We start from the raw sequence: 21,546 nt of genomic DNA, 5'->3' as shown, positions 1-21,546 counted from the left end.
ACAGCTGCCATCATTTAGTGATTCTGATTAACCCTATACAAAGTTTAAATGTTCTAGCAGGATTTTCCTGACATTTTCTTAGTTGCATTTTATATACAAAATCATGGTCTGTAAACACCTTACAGCACAGCAAAGGGATCTCATTGTTGAAAGTTGTCAGTCAGGAGAAAGGTGTAAAATTTTTTTCAAGGCAATAGATATATCATGGAACAATGAGAAGGCAGTTATCAAGAAGTAACATAAATTTGGCACAACAGTAACATTACCTAGAACTGGATGTCCCTCAATAATTTATGAAAAGACAAAAATATTTTTTTTTCTGGGAGGCTGCTAAGAGAAGGGTGGCAAGACAGAAACCTTTTCTTCCAAAGAAAAACTTCCAAGTTTGGCTATATTTTGCCAAGACCTGCATCAAGTCTGCCAAAACCATTTGGGAAAACATGTTATAGATTGATGAGACCAAGATTTAACTTTTTGGCTATAATTCCAAAAGGTATGTTTGGTGCAAATCCAACACTGCACATCACCAAAAAAGCACCATACCCACCGCGAAGCATGGTGGAGGCAGCATTGTGCTTTGGGGCTGTTTATCAGCATCTGTAACTGGGGCTTTAGTCAAGTTGGAGGGAATTATAAACAGTTCCAAATATCAGTCAATTTTGCAACAAAGCCTTCAGGCCTTTGATAAAATGCTGAAGATGAAGAGGAATTTCACCTTTCAGCACAAACAATGACCCTAAGCATATCTCCAAATCAGCAAAACAATGGCTTCACCGGAAGAAGATCAAAGTTTTAGAATGGTTCAGACAGAGCCCAGATCTGAATCCAATTGAAAATCTGTGGGTGACTTAAAAATGGCTGTATTCAGGTGATGCCCTCGCAATCTGACAGATTTGAAGCTACTGCAAGGAAGAGTGGGCAAAGGTTGCCAATTCTAGTTGTGCTATGCTGATAGACTCCTACTAAAAAGACTGAATGTTGTCATAAATTGAAAGGGTACTTCAGTAACGTATTAGTTTAAGGGTGTGCATATTTATGCAACAATGCTACTTTTTCCTTTTTTTCCCACCTGAAAAGATTTCAGTTTATTTTTTAATTGGATTGTATAGATTGTGGGTGACATTAAAGATAGAAAAAACTTTGAAATGACAATTCTTTGTTTCATGTGATTTTTTTTACATATCTCTATATGATTCTCTCTGTCTTGTTTGAATATTTATTTGAATATAAAAAAATAGGCTTTACTGAAAAAATACATAAATACAAGTATTTTCTGCACTTTGAACACTGCTCAATAGATAATGGTGTATTATTTCTTGGATAATAATAAGTAAAGGAAAATGTTTTTCTACCTTGAATCCCTCATCTTTGAGTTGCTGGGCAGTGCCAAGGAAGTGAGGACGGAATGAATGCTACAATACATCAATGAAAGAAAAGAAAAATTAAACTAAAAATAAGTTTTATTCTACTTTTTATACACAGATTATATAGCACACAAATGACATGGAAAAATTTTGTATACTACAACATTACAATCCAATTATTATATTATAAGCACAATTATACAGCAATCATCAAGCTTCATTACTGGAAAACAGGTACATTATTTTGCAGTGAAATTACCTTTTATCTTAATCATAATATATATATATAGTTTCTATTTTTTTTCTTAAAGGAATAACTTCATAGATACAGCTCCTAGTACATATATATATCAACTGATCATTGCAGGTCTGACTTATGGAAGAAAACTTTCACACTAGGTTTTGCAATATGTTTACATCGGGAAGATTCCCTTATGCAGTTTCTCCTCCAGTGTCACAGTATAGGAATGCAGCAGCATCTGTTACTCATAGTCTCCCACACTACAAAAAATGTATAGAGTACAATATCCTTTTTATACTGAATGTCAAGGTACGTCTGCGATACTATAGCAAGAAAAGTATTTGGACATATACCAGCCCACAAAGGGCATCCGTTTGGTCTCCATCAGGTGAATACAGTGCTGTGGAGTTGGAGTCTTAGTCAATGTCCATGTTGGTGTAGTCGGTATAAAATGGACTGACTCCGACTCCTAAAATATATAATAAATTGGGGACAGTAGTACAATGCAGGATGTGCTGTAAATGTTTTCATAAGAATTTGGTAAAGTTATGAAAAGTCCTATAAATGTCTGTTCTGTTCCTGATCTAAGGATCTCGGCTTTTAGTTGAGATGAATCTGTGCTGCACTTTATGTACATGCTCAGTAGTGAAGCTCCTCCTGTACAGGCTAGCGGAAAAAGAAGCTGGGAAGGAATGCCTGCACTCATCTCAGGACTGCTAGAGTGAACAGGAAATTTTTTATTTTATGTTCTATCTAAATAGCTTGATTATTGTATCATAACGGTGATGAAAAGCCTGAAGTTACCATTTTGCTACAGTAAATTTATCACTTAAACAGGAGCCATTTATGAGGGAGTTGGAGTCGGGAGTCGGAGTCAGGGAGATTGAGGGGTACGGAGTTGGGGGTTTGGCTTATCGAATCCACAGCCCTGGGTGAATATAGGTCTATGAATATGTATTATACATGCACCAAGAGCTTTGTCATCACATATGGCAGGCGAAAATTACCAGAAACACTACAAAGCAGTCTATCTTTCCTTGTTTAGCTGTTATTTCTGACGAAAAACAAATATGACCGTACATTTTCCCTTCAGTGACCACCAAGGAGTAACTGTATTATTACAGGCAGACCATTTAAATGAATGGATGACTCCATAAATTAACTGCATGCCCAGATTGTGTCAACTAAAGAGACTTTCTTTGCTGTGTCTCTCACTGATGAGTAGGGCTCCCACTCTCTGATGCCTTATCAGAGCATATGGAAAGAGTATATCCTACAGATTCCCCTTTCAAGAATATCTTTTGTGCTATTTGTATTGTGAAGGGATTAAAGGAAAATAAAAAAAATACTGTTAAAATTTCATATATAATCTAATATGAAGTTGCTGAAGTTCATTTCTTTCTACTATTTTTCATAATTTTGGCCACATCGCTGGCCAGCTATACAGTTTAAAATTTTACCCATTAGTACAAATCCTTAAATGTTCCAGCCCGTGTGCCTAAACTGGTACATGTTTTTACTTACAATATAGTTATGTTACAGTCTACAGAGCAAATATATCAAGTTATGTGGGACTGACCTGGATTCCAATCAGAATTCCCTTTTGGGGCAGTTTAAAACCAGTAGAGATCATGGCCTTCAGGAAGGCAGAGTAGATGTTTTGTCCATAGCAAGCCACCTGAAAAGAGCACACGGGATGAAGATTAAACAAAGCCTGAATGATTGCTGGCAACATTGTATCATCAGACTGCCAATCACCCGATGAACAAGAAAAATGCTTGCTCATCAGGTGAAATGATCTTTTGGTCTGGACAAAAGATCATGGTTCTCGGCAGCACATTATCCAGTGTAAACAGGACCTGGGCCGCCGAGAACAATGGCAGCCTATGTGCACTGAACCTGGTATTAAAGATCATTCATTGCTCAACTGAAGTGCAATCTGCCTGTGTAAAGAGGTTATTAAATGACTAAAGATCAGCAAACAAGTAGCTGATTTAGTGTAAACCACCTGAGTAGACAATGGGTCTACCACAATGTGTTATCTGTAAAGATGCACAGTAACGCATCCCAAGATTGTGTTTTCCACAATAAAGTGTTTTCAAATCACTCCCCTCCTTATTTATTCCAATAACAATGCTTCCTTTTCTGTGCTCCAGTTTAGTCTTATCACAACATTTGTTTAGATACACTATACAAAAATTAATTTGGATGATGATTTTAATCAATGCTATTCCATTATAGCAATAAAGAATCACGAACAGGAAGCATTATGAAGGGGGTGCAAGAGCAGGGGATATAGAGTCTTGTAGCCTTAAAGCACCGTCACAAGCTCTCAATATAAGTCTAGGAGAACATTGTTTTGGAATTATAGAATTATATTGAGAAGTGAAGTCCTGCAAAAGCTGAAGCAATCCAGCTAGACACAACTAGCAGAAGATGACGGGAGTGGTGCCAAGAACAGCAGAAGATGGAAACTGCTAAGTATTCTACTACACACAGAGAACATACACTCTTGATATTACTCTTGTGGTGATATATAAAAAAAATGCTGCAGTGGAGCTTTAAATGAATTCTAATACATTATTACAATCTTCAATAACACATTATAAAAAATAATATTGCAGTACTGTGTTAACTTGAAAAATTGGTGTAAATACTTTTATGCTATGTAATCTGAGAGCAGCATGGTGTAGGGGCTGAGACACTGATTTCAGTGATGCGCACCTTATGAGGTTCTGTGCTGTTGTTTCAATATCATGAGTGTTTTATCATCAGGAGATTAACACTAGACGACTACAGCTCATGTGCATTCTGGTCCATCCACTCCCCCAGTATGGATAAGCAGCTCACTGTCACTATACAATGTACACAGAAAGCTGTGGTGTGGGCGGGGTTAGCTTTCTCAGCTCTGAAAATTCTGATTGTATCACAACTGCTGAACCCAGTAAACTAAATGATACAATACTGGAATCAGGGTCTCAGTCTCTACATTATACTGCTCTCAGATGAGGTAGCAAAAACCTGGTGACAGATTCTCTTTAATGACTAACTAGAAACAATATTAAATGTTTTTCTATCATGTAAGAGCCAATTATCTACTAATTTTAGCTGTTCCTTTTTTATTCTACATCTAGCTCTGCCTTCTATTATCAACCAAATCAAACTTCACTTTCATACCTTTTATTCTTATACATCCCATTTAGGGATCATTTATCCCTTATTTGCCAACTTCGTCCATATCTACTGCTCCCCTTATCTGAATTTATCTAGTTATTTACTAGAATTACATGTGATGGAACTGTGGTGCTTTACTGTTATTTGCGTTTATTCTGAATGATTATTATATTTGCTCAAATTCATTTTGTACTTCAACCTTTTTTATGTGTTTGTCTTTTTTCAAATGCAGTAAAATTAGGAAAACTCAAATAGGATCTCACCTCAAATTTGGTATGGTTTAATTATGTTAAAGGGGACCTATCAGAAATTTTTAAAAACCAATCTGATTTCAGGAGTGAAATTGAAAACGCATCCATGTGCGCCTGATCCTAGAGCTCATATGTATGCGGGAATTGGAAGAAGTAAGTATCTGCCGATTGAATGTTCTGTTGACAGCTATCTTATGTATATGGCCTGATTAAAACAGGTGTTTTTACTTTTTTATTTTTTAGGCCAACTGTCACGGTTTCATAACTGACTGTGGCCTAGTGTTGAGCGAATTTGTTCGGCATTTCAAATTCGTGTTCGGAGTTCAGATGTTATCTGCATGACAGCGTTGCAAATCAGTCGATTTTTTGGCGCGAACAAGCCGGAATTCCGAACACGAACCCGAATTTGAAATGCCGAACAAATTTGCTCAACACTACTAGGGACGATGTGAGTGACAGCTCAGCTGCTTTATGGAATCTAGAGTGTGCCAGGCTGTCAGCATTTGGATTGACCGCCCTGCTGTCCTATCTGGTTTAGTCTGTGGGCATTGCCCCAGGTGTCTCCCATCTTTAATCATTTGCAAGGTATTTAGCTGACTAGCTGCTAGTAGTCTGTGTCAGTTGTAGCTTTGCTTAGCTGGATGTGTTTGCTTAGCTGTGTCTCTTTCCTCTGACCCTGTTGCCAACCGTAGGATTTGTCATAACTATTCTTATGGATGCCCACTTCTGGTTTTGACATACCCTCCTGGCATCTGACCCTGGATTTGACCTCTGACTATCCCTTAGTTGTACCCCCTGGTTTTGACGTACCCTCCTGGCATTTGACCCCGGACTGTTTCCCGACCACGCCTTTGACTTACTCCTCTGTACTACGAGCCCTCCTGATATCTGACCTCGGACCTCCTGACTACCCTGTCTTACAGCTTGCCAGTGAATAGTGACTCAGCATCACACGAAGAGATAACAAATCAATACATTTTTTGATCCAAATACCTAAATAGTTCATTAGCGGTCATCAGAACTTCCAGTATGGAAATTATTTATGATGTGAAATTTACCTCACCAGTAGATGCCATCTCACAGCGCAGAATTGGATCAGCTCCTCTCAAGCGTGGCCAGGAGAACATTGGTGCCTGTATAAAGATAGTTATTAATAGCATGAACATGGCATTGTATTGCCTTATTATGTTCCTCTATGATGCTCACCTTGATGCCAACATAATCTGCAGGGACGATGGGGCTCTCTAATGTTGGGAGAGGACTCTCATCAATATTTTCTCCAATCATGACTTTAGTGGCGACATCGATAAAGTCAACCCCCAAAGTTTTGGACACAAATGGGAATGAACGGGAGGCTCGCAGGTTGCATTCAATCACCTAGTCAGAAAGAGACGATGCAAATTAACTAATCAAATAAATATGTTTCTCAGTGTGTAGACATTTATTATGGTACTGGTAAAGGTTTAAAGGTTTCTACAAGTAATGTGTTCTTAGAAAACCGTCTAACCTGCAAAATTGTAGTATCCTGCAAGTGGGTCAATATGTCCTGAGGATAATGAGTCTATGATTGGTTCTACAGAAAAAATATGATCACTTGGGGTCTATACACAAGAACCCTTCTGGCTGTCATTTTGACTATCCAATCCAATTTCATACAGAATGATACTTTTGATTCGCAGAAACTACTACAACCTTTTGAGTCTGTAATTTCAGTGCCCCTTCGCTTCCATTTCACTGTATAGTAAATGTATTCCCTAAAATAAAAATTATCCCTCATCTAGTGCTGGAGTAGGAATTAAAGTCTGCAATTTTCTATCTATTCTCGACCACTAATGGATGCTACTAACTGAAATTGAACGATCTGTAAAATGTTGCAGTGACTTTTATGAAACAAAAGCCTCTATTGCAATTAAATTTACAGACTGTTATGTTTTACATTCCTCATTACAGCAGTCAAGGGAATCATCATGTTAGTAACATACCGTCGAGAACTAAATGGTCATCTGTATCTTTGGTGCATGGGTAAAAAGAGATGAAGCACCATATTGGAAATAGCTGTAGAAATAGGATTTAGTAATAATTACTACTGCTACTACTAACTACAAAATAATAATATATAGAATAACCTAGAGAAAATGGGCTTCTTTTGTTACACCTCCGATACATATAGTTGTGTCAGTCAATTGATACTTACAAAATATGAAGTTCTTTGTACTGTAGTTGATGCACACATCCTGGCTCCATGTGAAATTCTGCTAATAAGGATTCAACTGTCTCTACACTAGTCACATTAGGGATCTTGATATCATCACTGATCTCTATGTTAATATAACAGTAATGTGAATTGCTTTTCTCACTTATATGTACTTCTTAAAGGGAACCAGTGATGCCCCAAAATGCTATTAACCTGCAGATATGGGGTTAATCTGTAGGTGAATAGCATTTTAAAGCTATGCAGCTGCCGCACTGACAGCCCGGTTACCGGGAGGAAATTCACATTATTCCTCCTGGCAGCCTCCAGCTTTCAGTCATAGAAGCATGGCCAGTGCGGGTTCAGTCACAGCTCAGTACAGTGTGAGCGGTGGCTGTAACCATGCCCCTGCACTGACCGACAGCCAGCTCAGGAGTGCATCAGTACACAGCCAGCTCTCAGTCAGTGCCAGTCTGTGGTTGCAGCCACTGCTCATTAATTACTGAGCAGTGCTAACCCCCCCTCTAGGACTGAAAGCTGGGAGAAATAAAGTTCACTTCCTCCCAGCAACCGTGTTTTCAGTGCGGCAGCCGCACATCTTTAGAATGCTATTAACCTGTAGATTAACCGCATATCTGAAGGTTAATAGTGTTTTTTGATATGACAGGCTCCCTTTAAGTCCCTGCTAAAAGTATTATTCCTTAGCTTACAGCACATCCTACAGTATATATGAATTGTGTAATGGTCTGTCTCCTGCAGAGAAACAGGGCCAGCGGCATGGTTGTAATGCTTGCTCAAACTGTGCACTGTCAGATGCTGCAAATAGAGCCAGCTTTGCCTATGCAGCATCCGAGGATCTGGCAAGGACCAGCAATCTAGTCAGCTTTAGAGCAGTGCTTGCAGGTTTTAAAGCAAAGAGCTTGAAACCACACGCGCCTTGCCTATGAAAATGGTTATCTATGATCATCTGCAGAGGTTTTCAGTAACCAAGCCCTGTTTCCGCATCTGTGAGCATACAGTTCGGGCCAGGGTTGCAGCCATGCTGCTAGCCTAAACTGTTAAAGCTCCACTCCAGCGTTTTTTTAATGCAGAGTTGGAGTGGTGCTTTGAATCTAAAATACCTGCACTTAGTCTCATACTTACCTGCCATCGTTTTCACCTTCTATCGACACCGCTACAGCTTCCATTGGTCTCTGGCAATTTGTGACTTCCCGGATCGGTCCAGTGTTTTCTGGAGCGAGCCGGAGGTCACAACTCAATACAAGTCTATGAGAGCCTTGTTATGGCTCTCATAGACTTGCATTCAGAGTTTGTCACATAACTTCTGACTTCTGGCCAGTCAGAAGCTACGGTCACCAGATGGCGCCACTGTACCGAAGTGGCGCCAAAAAAAGATGATGACAGTTAAGTATAAGACAGGGGCAGGGAGCTAAGTTTAGAAGCACCACTATAGCGCTGAAAAAAAACGCTGGCGTGTAGCTTCAATCTGCAGGAGAAATCTCCTTTAAGAAATTCTTATTAAGAATAGGATATACTGTAAGCTAATGAATAGTGCGTCCAAAAACTGAACACCTCCTGATAGACAGCAGAAATCACTGATAACCTGGACAATGAACAGCAAACTATAGAATTAAAAATCCCTCTGTTCTTGAGAATGGAGAGGATTTTAATTAGACGTAAATTGCAAAGTTGCTTATTTTTACAAGCACTTTGCACTTTTGCCTATTTAGCAAAATGAGAATAACCCTTTAAGACTTATAGCTTGCTATGATTATTTTTAAACTATTTATTGCTACATATCTAGCTTTAATAACTTTGTATTGGATAGTAGCTTTATATGTCTTGTTCATAAAGGCAAAAAGACATGGTGTTAGCTTTGTTTAAAATTGTTGTAACATTGAGAGTTGGGTTTTTTAGCTAGTTCTTGGGAGAAGCTAGCAGAATCCATGATTTACCGCCTTTGTTTTTGAAGATTACATATCCTTTTTAGGTAATGTACTTAGCTATTCCCCTTTTTCCTGTGGGTGTAATAAAAACTTGTGTCTTGGTATCTGAGAGCGGACAAGCCTTGTACACTGACAAGTACTGGTTGTGTGTGTTCTTGTTCCCGATGCATCACTCCAAATTGGACCAACACTGGCAGATGTGGGTATCTTTTGAATCTCTCACCCCAAATTAGCTCTCCCAGTAAAGGGAGTTCCACTACACTTTTCTAAGTCCTTACAAATAAATTAAGCCGCTAAGTAGAACATATAAGTTTCTTAGAGTACGCTGTGTTTAAGTTCTGGTGTCTAATTTACAATTATGATTTAGATGGACCACTGGAGGTGTGCTGATGGGAATTTATTTTACCCACAACGTCACCCAGGGGAAAATAAGTCACTAAGAAAAATTTCTCCAGTAACAGATGATGTAAGGAGTTGTCAGCAGCGAGGCCACCAATGATAAGCCTATCATGTAAGTGTGTGAGTGTAAGTATGTACACATATGTTTTTAATACACTGCCACTTTAAGCAGAACATTTTGCAGAAAACAAACAAGCACCTATAGGATTCTGATCTGTATCTAACACCAACGCACATAGTGACAGGTGACACGTTCTCTTTGTGACAGCACCCTGGTATTACTGTATTATACAGTCTGATAGGGGCTCTTTACTTATCAATGCCTTGTCAAGTTCCTCACAGAATGGTGATTGACAGATCAATAGTGTAGTGACGAAGCGCAGAGAAGCTGGTATTATGCAGGCAGCCCACATACATCTGTCTGCAGACACAGGAGAAGGAAGCAACATGGAACTAGATTGCTTTATAAATTGAGATTATCCCAAAAGACTTGCAGAACTCACTACTGAATGGTTCAGAGTTTGAATATTACTTGGCTACCCAGCCTTATTAAATAAGTATGGCAATTGAAAAATGAGCATTGTAATTATTCTTAATAATTTGTGTCTGAATACAAGTGAAGACTAGTCAATCTCTGCATTAACTGAACCATCCTGAAAAGAGGATGCGATTTTTTTCACAGACACAACAATTTGATTGAAAGCTATTTTCCTCTCTCAGCTGCTAAATAATAATTCTCTATTAATCCATAAAACTGCAGAAAAGTGTGTCTTCTTATAGATTAGTGGTTTCCAACCTTTTTTTAACCTTGAGAGACACATTTGACTCAGAGAGTCGTGAGCCACATACAGTAAGGTCATAGACAATAAATAGAGCAGGAGTATGCTTTTTAATTACAGCTTCATCCCATTCTTGGGAAAAGGGGGTCCTAGTTGTTGGACCTCCATCGATCAGCAAGTAATCATCTATCCTGTGTATATAGTTGTGACCAACATTTTTGAGACTGACACAAACTTTGGTTTGCACAGAGTTTGTTGCTTCAGTTTTTATAGTGGCAATTTGCATTAAAGGGGTTGTCCACTACTAGGACAGCCCCTTTTTAAACTAAATGTTGGGCCCTGATAAAATAATAAAGCGTATACTCACCTCCCGTGCCGGTTCTCTTCTAGTGGTGTCGGCACTCTCGGCCTTGGGACTTTGATGCGGTAGAATGACACGTGATGCTCGGCGCCCAATCAGCACTGGCATCACTATCCCCGCCTTCGCACTAACCGAACATGAAGAAGAAGCCAGGGCTGCAGCTGATCCCGGACTTCCTCTTCATGCTCAGTTTGTTCGAACGCGGGGACAGTGATGACATCGCTGATTGGGTGCCGGGCATAACGTGTCATTCCACAACATCACAGACCCGGGACCGCACAAGAGCCGACACCACTGGAACAGAGTCAGCAAGAGAGGTGAGTATAGGCTTTATAATTTCATTGGGGCCTACATTTAGTTTAAGAAGGGGTTGTCCTAGTAGTGGGCAACCCATTTAAGTCTAGATTGTTATGAACAGTGATCAGATGAATTGCAAAAAAATTGCAAAGTCATTTCTTGGAATAAAAATAAACTTAATAAAAAAAAAAGATATATCCACATATTGTATCCCTGCCACAAAATAACCTGCTTAAATTACTTCCGTGATCTCGCTTAGGAGTAATTTTGAATAAGAATAAAGCATCCGATATCACTCCGCTATGCTGATTGAATCATAAGAGCAGATTGGTTACTTTAAAGGCAATCAGTCAGCAGATTTTTGCTACCTTATCTGAGATCAGCATGATGTAGGCAAATAGAAGCTGAATCCAATGCTGTATCACTTAGTTTACTGGGTGCAACCATTCTGACACAATCAGTTTTTAGATTTAGAATGAAGCAGAGCTGAGAATGCTAACCCCACCCACACCAAAATTTTCTGTGTGCAAAGTCCATAGACAGTGAGGTGCTTATGTTAATCTCTTAGTGATAAATCCCTCACAGTTAGTAAACAGCACACACATGTTGACAAGTGACACATCCTGAATTCTGTGTTTCAGCCTCTATCTCATGCTGTCTTCAGATTACATAGGAAAAACCTACTGACATATTCCCTTTAAAGGGAGATAGTTAGGGTTGAGTGAGTATGTTCTGTCCGAGTATGCTCGGGCCGAACTCCGAGTATTTATAGCTGCTCTGTGATAAGGTTAAATCGCTCCCGTGTGCATGATTTGCAACTGTTTGACAGCTTTATTACATGTGAGGAATGTGTAAGAAATAGACATTCCTCACATGTAATAAAGCTGTCAAACAGTTGCAAATCATGCACACGGGAGCGATTTAACCTTATCACCGAGCAGCTATAAATACTCGGAGCTCGGCCTGAGCATACTCGGCGAAAGGGTTAATAGAACATACTCGCTCAACACTAGAGATAGTGCTTGAAATAATTGTCTTCTGTTAACCATGGTTACTTCCAACTAAACACATGCCATCATTATCGCTTTTATTCAACAGGGCTTTACAGGCAAGGACATTACTGCTTGTAAAATTGCCCTTTAATCAACAGTTTACCAGATCATCAAGAACTTCAAAGAGAGAAGTTCCGTTGCTGTGAAGAAAACATCAGGATGCACAAGATAGTCCACCAACTGTAAGAACCATCTCCTAAAGAGGATTTAGGTACTGGATCGGTTGAACACCAGAGCAGAGTTTGCTAAGAAATGGCAGCAGACATGTGTCAGTGAATCTGCACGTACAGTTAGGCAATGATTTCTGAAGGCTGGACTGGTGTCACAAAGGGCAGCAAAGAAACCACTGCTCTCCATAAAAATATCAAGGACAGACTGTCTTGTGTCATGCCAATATTAATGCATCTTGAGACCATTCATGTGTGAGGTTGCTTTTTCATCTAAAGGTTCACTCACAGTTTTGGCTAATAACAGTGCCAAGAATAAAGAATGGTATCTAAAGACCCTCCAAGAGCAACTTATCCCAAAGATTCAGAAGATAGTTAATGATAAATAATACTTTTTCCATGGAGCACCACGTCAAAAAACAAAAGCGATAACTAAGTGGCTTGGTGAACAAAACATTGAAATTTTGGGTCCATCAAAGGACACTCCCAAGATTTTGTGCAATTTGGAGATGGCACCCAAACTTGGGTGACTTAACGATTGTCTTAGGTCCTTTTTCACAACTTTGAATCTTTCTTTTTCTCTCTAGACTGTATCCTTTGATTATCACATAGCGTTCTCCAATAAACACTGTAGTGGGGTTTCTTGTTTTGATTTGTTTAATTGTTACATTTAAATATGAGGATTAGATTAAGCCTGGCTAACTGCAAACAATCCTGCCTATATCCAGTCAGTTGAATTGAATTATTAATTACATTTGGACCAGTGGTTAATTTTAAAGAGATAATAATATTTTCAAATTAATCAAAGTGGCTTGGTTCACAATGTTTCAGTACATTTAGTGCCAGTATTTTGTTATTTATTACTTTAATATTCAGCCCTTATTGACTCCTTGTATATCACATCACTGAAAAGTTCAGCTACAGTAGAATGCAATGTGTCATCATGACTTTATTTACTCACCAGAACATCATTTCCTCTCACAAGGAACTGCACATTGAATGGTCCAGAAATGGCAAAGGCATTTGCAATTTTCTTGGTTGCAATTTTCACCTGCAAATTACAGCAAAGTTATACAATATGTGCTGAAGTTCTACATTCTAGTACTGTATGTAGAGAGACAAATTTGATGTGATACAACCAGATAGCTCTATCTATGCCCTAGATGTTTGATTTAAAAAGGGTTTTCATAGGCTAAAATATTTGCATAAATTACCAAAAGTAAATGGGAAAGACTTAGTGCAACACAAAGGGAAGGAGGAAAGGGAGCCCAAACTCTAGGGAAAGGGGAGAAAGTAGAGACCTCCTAGTTTGATCTAGCATCACCCTGTCTCCCCTAATGTCCCTGTATTGGCTCCATTCCCAAGAGGAGTGTTTGGTGAGTTTTTGATGCTGCAGATTTTCTGTATTTCTGCACTAGGTTACTTGCAGATTTTTTTTTTATTGCAGTTTTTTTGCAAGAGTTTTAATCACATTTTTTATGCATCTTTTCGTGTGTGTATTTCACGTGGTGTGAAAACATACTAAAACTGCATGTGTGTTTTTTATCTGCGGATTTTCTGCATCTAATACAATTCTATGGGAAAAATCTGCATATAAAACTCAGCGTACCAGCAAGAGAAATTGACATGCTGCAGATTTCAAACACACACAGCTCAGTTTATGCAGCACAAGAAAAGGGACTGTGGCCATTACATTTCTATAAATCTCATCCACTTTGCTGCTACTGTAAGATGCTGCAAACTCATTGTGGGAACTTAACCTAAGGGTATGTGCACATGAAGTCATTTTGCTCACTTTTTGGAGCAGAAACTCCGTATAAATTCAATGTTTTTAAGGAGGATTTAGAAAGTTTCCGCTTAGTTTCTGCTCCAAACCTTCCTCAAAAAACTAAGTGTGCATATAGCTTTCTGCCACAAAAACTTGGAGATTTTGCTCAGTTTGTGCTCCAAAAAACTATGCAAAAAGATATTGCATGCACATAGCCTTACAGTGTTAGCACAGTTTGCATGGGAAAGTGTACAGTCTCCTGCAAATGGTTCTCTCTAAAATTATTGTACAGGTATCAAGGTTTAAGGGGTAATTATTATCCTCAATCTATAGGGGCACAGTGAGATCGCTTTCTCCAGTAGTCACATAGACAACGTATAAAGCAGAGGTTGAGCATTTGCACCTATACTTCATTCAGAATGGGGATGCAGAGCCCCATTCTTAGGATCACTGGGGTCATGGTTTACTTTTTTAGCAATAACCCATTAAGATGCAAAAAAAGACTAGAAGCCGCTCTGTACAGACACTGAACATGCAGGACTGGGGATTGAAGCTCAGCAGTCTGTATACTTATGAATGTGGATGCGCTTTAGAAAACTCTTACAATGTGATGTTGCTGTTGGTGAACATTATTAATTCTTACTCTAAATATAAATACTGTATAAAGATAGTTGATGTATTTTGGAACCTAATCTCCAAAAAACAGACTACAGTTTAGATGTTATCATTTTCCTGATGATAACTATAATTTATATTGGCACGATTTTATGCATCTTACATTTTTAAGAGGTTGGTTTACAAGTGCCAAGTAGCTCTGCCATGGGTAAAGTCCAGAACATCTGTTAAAGTCACTATACATCTGTTGGCTCCCTCAGTATATAATTTAAATGTCATTATTTCTGCCATCACTATGTGTCTAGGGGAGGTAAATAAACTGTGATTGTTACATGACAAGCAGAGTAATATTTTGCAGTTTTCTACTGACCATAACACAGGGGTAAAAATGTAGGCACAAAACAGCATCAATCAAAGAGGGAAAGTAATTGAGCTGTAGTGTTGAGATTGCTCACTGAATCCATAATACTTTGGAAATTAACATTAGGGGAAATCTGCTCAGCTGTGTATTTTATATTATTGAAATATAAATGTACTGTATATTCTATTGAATGAACTTTAGTTATTAACATTTATTTTTAAGATGCAGGTTCAGTAATCGGGATCAAATTACTAAACCTGCTTCTTTAAATTACTTGATTTGGTATTACAGTATTAAAAAGTGTAGGTTTATGTCAGTAACCCTGTAGATTTTTTGCCCCCTTCCTCTATTGTTTGCTATTGTGGTCATGCTTCTGGTTTTATAACAGTGTACTATACATTATTCACTTATGAGAAAGGGGAAATCTGAGCTCGCCTCCTCAGAGTCACATTTGTGAACGGATTACTGTACCGCTATAATGACAGATTCTTCTTAAAAGAGAGCATGCCAACAGAAAATGACTGTTCAAACCAAGCACGGGGGCTTGGTGCACCCTTGTCATGGCTGAACAGCTCAGTGCACATTCACACCTACTTGTTTTTCATCTTATCTCTTCCTTAGTTGACAGTCCTGGCTTTCCAGGAGCTAAATGTGGGCAGAGATAGATGGAAATCAAGTGGGTGCGGAGGTGCACTGAACTGTTTGGCCACACTTAGGGCTTGTGCACAAGAATTTTCTCGGATGAGTACTATTCGTGGTTTTCATGGATAGCACTCATACCTATGATATTTTATTGGGCTGTGCACATGTCCGATTTTTTTCTTCAGACCAAGTGGTCCACAGAAAAAATTGGAGACACGTCTGATTTTGATCTGAGTGTCTATCGGTGACATCCGAGTTTTCATAGAATGACTGACTGGAGAAGGTGGAGAACCGAGAAAATCCGATGCCACTCTGATCAAATACTGATCAAAGAGTGATCAGAATAATCAGACCGTTTTTCTTGGATGTGGAGAAAATGGTCATGTGACCCTACCCTAAATGTGGACCGAGCACCGGTGCTTGGTATGAGGAGTCATTCTGTGCTGATATATGATTGTGTGCCTTAAAGGGAGTCTATTCTCTCTGCAAGAGAATCGGATCGATTATGTTAATGACACTCTGGTCAAACTCCAATCCGAGCTTGAGCAGAATGTCAGCTTAGTGTGATCTGATTCTCTCACATGAGAAAATCGGAGCACAAGTGTGGAGATGATGGAGAACTTAATTTCTCCATCTTCTCCATTGTTTGAGTCTGCATGTGGATGACATAGACTTTAATAGGTAAGTGTCTTCTGATTTGTGGATCCACTGGCAGATCAGCACGACCCCATAGTATAACATTATTTTACCAGATAGCACTCATCCGAGTTATAAGAGTATGTTCACATTGCGTTTTTTACAGATTTGTTGGAGCGGAAACTGAGTGGGAACTCAACGTTTTTGAGTAGTTTTGAGATTTGGAGGATTGTGGAAAGTTTCTTCTCAGTTTCTGCTCCAAAAACTCAACAAAAAGACTCAATGTAAGCACACCCTAAGCCTTACTTCTAATATGTCAGGCAGGGTTGAGAAGGTTGGGCAGTTGTAAGAAAGGAGAAATTGGAAATAATAAAGCTATGGATAAATGTGAAAGGCGAGGACAGAATTTAATGAATGGTTGTTCATCCAAAAACTCTCACAATGAAATTCAAGGAGTAAATGGCATTTTGATGGAAGGATGGTCTATGCTAACCTTCGTTCCCCATCATTGCCCATTGTAAACAGGTCCAGCAATCAAGTGCTCAGCGATATTTTCTATTAATTTATTACATCTTTTATGTTGACCTAGAGGTCTTTGTTTGTCAGCAGCACATTCTATCAAGTACACAAGGGATGTGCTGCAAACAATAATGTAAAAAATTTTGTATGAATGAATATACGAATGATTGTTCATATAAAACCCTCTTGAATCATGGAAGCGTTACTAAACGAGCAGCTACCCACTTGCTATATCAGCAACCAGCACTCATTGTGGCAATGCCATTGTATATGACCTGTAGTCTAATGGGGCACATTCTGAAGTCTCTACTTTGGGCTCAAAAAATGTGTCAGAGTCCTAATAATAGTGAAATAAGCAAAGCCAAACTACATAAATGAGGAATGGGGCCACTGCCAGATGCACAAATGAGTATATTTGGAGTTGGACTTAGATTGCTTTATAATTATTAGATTTTAATTTTCTCTTTCAATCACAAGGAAATAAATGCCACTTTACCTTTTCAAGTGCCCCCTGGCTGATAGTCTGTGTGGGAATCATAAGAGTAGCATCTCCTGAGTGGACTCCAGCATCCTCCACATGCTCTGAAATAGCATTACAAATGACCTACACAAATGAAAATAATTCAGATTACAACTGACTTTTCTGGTTCATCATGTGCACGGTTGTCCAACTGGCAATCCGGAAGCCTCTCAAGCTACATTCCCTAATGAAGCTTTCACAACTGTAAGAAACCTTGTAATTACAAAACAGAAATGTAACAGTTCCATTTGGATAACAGAAAGCAATGCGCGGCCAGCAGTTAGTGATCTGTAATGACAGAGCTCCTCCGGACGACATGAATAACATTAACATGAGTCAGCGGAGATGTTCCAACATGCTCCTGGTTCCAACTTTTAATAAAAGTCATGGTAGGAACTATATATATAGGTTGGACATAAGACCTTTAAAATATTACATAAGTAATTAGAACTACATCTTTCTATTCCATTATTCTCGAGTTGATTCTGTAGGTGTCAAACATAAATACCATTATTAGGGTAATATCTGAATTATTTAAGTTATTGGAGGGGATAAAAAAAGACATATGAAACCTATCCTGACATGCCTGCTTTAATAATTACTACTGAATATTTTTTTAAAAATTGACAACTGGATGTTACCATTCCCCTATTTGATTGAGGTGTATCTGCACAGCCTGACACTATTAGCACTGATTTGTTATTGTCAGATTGTTACCCAATGGGTAACACCCAGTTGTCAATTTGTTCATAAATTTCTAAGAGGAATAACATAGAGCAAAATTCTAAGATAAGAAACTGCAGAATTATTATTTATTAAAATAGACATGTCATGAAAACTGACAGATCCTCTATATGGGAGTCTATAAAGAGTCAGAACTGGTTTGATGTCAATTAACATTGACATAATCTGTTGGATTAAGGTTAGTAGAGCCCTCATCCTACTTCTTTGATCCATACCTTGCTTCAAGCGTTACGGCAGATGCGTGCCATGTGGAAGCATTGGCTGAACATGAACATGGCCATCTCCACTGAAGAACATCGGAGGTTAGCAGACTCATATGTCAGTGATTCCTTTAGACTTCAAAAGCTGTCCCTCCACCTCTCTACCATGTACCAGCAGGAGAGGATTACTAAATGGCCATCATGATTGGCAATTTAGACTTTTTGGTTCTTAATGTGCTGAAGGCCCTAGGGTATCTGCCATTATCTGGCCCTGAGTAGGAAGGAATTATCTGATATCTGTTTTACATAGTTCACTTTCTGATGGTTATTACATGTCATAACTGATAGTTTTTCCATCAAACAAAGCTCTGCAGTAAATTGGTAGTTTGACCCCTGAGCTGCTCTGCCTACTATAACTGGAGACTGGAAGGTGCAACTATTGTAAGCCCTTATGACAACTGTGCCAATGTATTAATAGTAGTCGTAATCCCTATTTGGTATAGTTTCTCCATGCAGAGAGTGCCAAGTTGGTGTACGAAGACTTCTAGGCCATGCAATGCTCCTCTGGAAAATTAAATATGCAAATGGCCTCTTGATAGAGGAAAAGAGCAGGAAGTAAGGATTCAAAGTCATGTGTCAAGGCTCTTTAGAAGGTTGATATTGACTTGACTATGATAGTTACTTCCAATAGGTACTATCTTCCTATGTGAAGAAGATACTTGCATATCTAACTCCTATTTGTCCCATTAATGACTTGCAGAAAAATAGCTTTTACATAACTATCAGATTAGCATAACTACTTACACGGCCTTCTTTTGCAACAGCATCCATTTCCACTTCTCGTGCTCCTTCAATGAACTTGGTGATCACCACTGGGTGCGCCTGCAAAGATAATATTCCAACAAAGTTTAGTCTTTGCACAAAATATATGCAGCTTGGATCTGTGATATAAGAAAATATAACACTCTTGTGTAAAAAATTTATTTAAAGACCCATATGGCTGAGAAATAAAGTACCCAGATGTTACTTGGGAAAGCTGCCATCTCCTTTCTCAGATCTTCTGATAGTTGATCTTGTCAATCTCCAGTAGCGGAGAACTTGCATCACTCACTATAAGACTTTCTCAGATCAAACCTGCTTCCACATAAATACTTTTCTTCCTACTAAACCACCCTGAGAGTGTTTAAAGACACTTTCATCTTCTGAGTTAGAACTTCACAGGATGTTCTTTAAATGCATAAAACCCCTTACTCGTACCAAAAAAGTGTAATATGAAGATAAGGTACATTACTTAAGAGCTGGCAAGATGTGAACATTTTGTTGCCAGTTAACTATGAATTATATATAAGAGTTTAAGGCATCGATATACCAGTACAAACCGTTCGCATGTGGGTACTTCAAGAGGTACTTTCTAGTAATATTTCTATGTGTAATTTTATTGAAACGTTTCTACAAAAAATAAGTATGTGTGTATGTGATATTATATATAAATATATACAAACATATATACATACATATATACAGTGGCAGGCAGCAAGCAGCTTTGGAGATTCATATATCTATATATATATACACAGTGCCTACAAGTAGTATTCAACCCCCTGCAGATTTAGCTGGTTGACACATGCGGAATTAACTTGGCATTGTGACATTTGTACTGTAGATCAGCCTGGAAGTGGGAAATGCGCTGCAGCAAATTTTTTTTTTTTTTTTTTTTTTTTTTAAAACGTTAAAAGTTAATTCAGAGTGTCATTTATAATTCAACCCCTCAAACCACAAGAATTCTGTTTGGTCCCCCAAAAGTATTAAGAAGTAGTTCAGGCACCAAGAATAATGAGCTTCACATGTGTGGATTAAAGATCTCTTTTGCCAGCCTTTTCTGACTATTTAAGACCCTCCCCAAACTTGTGAACAGCACTCAGACATGGTCAACATGGGAAAGACAAAGGAGCATTCCAAGGCCATCAGAGACAAGATCGTGGAGGGTCACAAGGCTGGCAAGGGGTACAAAACCCTTTCCAAGGAGTTGGGCCTACCTGTCTCCACTGTTGGGAGCATCATCCGTAAGTGGAAGGCTTATGGAACTACTGTTAGCCTTCCACGGCCAGGACAGCCTTTGAAAGTGTCCTCCCGTGCCGAGGCCAGGCTTGTCCGAAGAGTCAAGGCTAACCCAAGGACAACAAGGAAGGAGCTCCGGTAAGATCTCATGGCAGTGGGGACATTGGTTTCAGTCAATACCATAAGTAACGTACTCCACCGCAATGGTCTCCGTTCCAGACGAGCCCGTAAGGTACCTTTACTTTCAAAGCGTCATGTCAAGGCTCGTCTACAGTTTGCTCATGATCACTTGGAGGACTCTGAGACAGACTGGTTCAAGGTTCTATGGTCTGATGAGACCAAGATCGAGATCTTTGGTGCCAACCACACACGTGACGTTTGGAGACTGGATGGCACTGCATACAACCCCAAGAATACCATCCCTACAGTCAAGCATGGTGGTGGCAGCATCATGCTGTGGGGCTGTTTCTCTGCCAAGGGGCCTGGCCATCTGGTCCGCATCCATGGGAAGATGGATAGCACGGCCTACCTGGAGATTTTGGCCAAGAACCTCCACTCCTCCATCAAGGATCTTAAGATGGGTCGTAATTTCATCTTCCAACAAGACAACGACCCAAAGCACACAGCCAAGAAAACCAAGGCCTGGTTCAAGAGGGAAAAAGTCAAGGTGTTGGAGTGGCCTAGTCAGTCTCCTGACTTTAACCCAATTGAAAACTTGTGGAAGGAGCTCAAGAATAAAGTCCACATGAGACACCCAAAGAACCTAGATAACTTGGAGAAGATCTGCATGGAGGAGTGGGCCAAGATAACTCCACAGACCTGTGCCGGCCTGATCAGGTCTTATAAAAGACGATTATTAGCTGTAATTGCAAACAAGGGTTATTCCACAAAATATTAAACATAGGGGTTGTATAATAATTGACCCACACTTTTATGTTTAAAATTTAATAAAATTCAACTGAGCAACATAACTTTTTGGTTTGTAAGATTTATGCTTCTGTTCATAAAACCTACTCTCGTTTGCAGTTTGAAGGCTCTAACTTATTTGCATCTTATCAAACCAGCTAAATCTGCACGGGGTTGAATACTACTTGTAGGCACTGTATACACATACATATATATACAGTAGGTATGTAAAGTATTCAGACCCCTTTAAATTTTTCACTCTTTGTTTCATTGCAGCCATTTGGTAAATTCTACAAAGTTCATTTTTTTCTCATTAAAGTACACTCTGCACCCCATCTTGACTGTAAAAAACAGA

General features: G+C 39.0%; 1 protein-coding gene across 1 annotated transcript in view; it reads right to left on the bottom strand.

Annotated features, from left to right (window-relative positions):
- CPS1 (carbamoyl-phosphate synthase 1) overlaps window positions 1-21,546 on the bottom strand; it is a 98,908-nt gene that overhangs the window by 7,200 nt on the left and 70,162 nt on the right. The window contains exons 29-35 of the mRNA XM_073646611.1: window positions 19,032-19,109; window positions 17,260-17,367; window positions 13,184-13,273; window positions 6,237-6,407; window positions 6,089-6,163; window positions 3,185-3,283; window positions 1,353-1,412 (exon numbers count right to left, since the gene is read on the bottom strand). Coding sequence (XP_073502712.1) covers window positions 1,353-1,412; window positions 3,185-3,283; window positions 6,089-6,163; window positions 6,237-6,407; window positions 13,184-13,273; window positions 17,260-17,367; window positions 19,032-19,109 — 681 coding nt within the window. The remainder of the gene's footprint in view (window positions 1-1,352; window positions 1,413-3,184; window positions 3,284-6,088; window positions 6,164-6,236; window positions 6,408-13,183; window positions 13,274-17,259; window positions 17,368-19,031; window positions 19,110-21,546) is intronic.

The sequence above is a fragment of the Phyllobates terribilis genome, unplaced genomic scaffold (genome assembly GCF_046119375.1).
Source record: "Phyllobates terribilis strain yellow unplaced genomic scaffold, ASM4611937v1 Scaffold_9__5_contigs__length_417890890, whole genome shotgun sequence".
In the NCBI taxonomy this organism is placed as follows: Eukaryota; Metazoa; Chordata; class Amphibia; order Anura; family Dendrobatidae; genus Phyllobates; species Phyllobates terribilis.
This window is presented reverse-complemented; position numbering and strand designations above follow the sequence as displayed.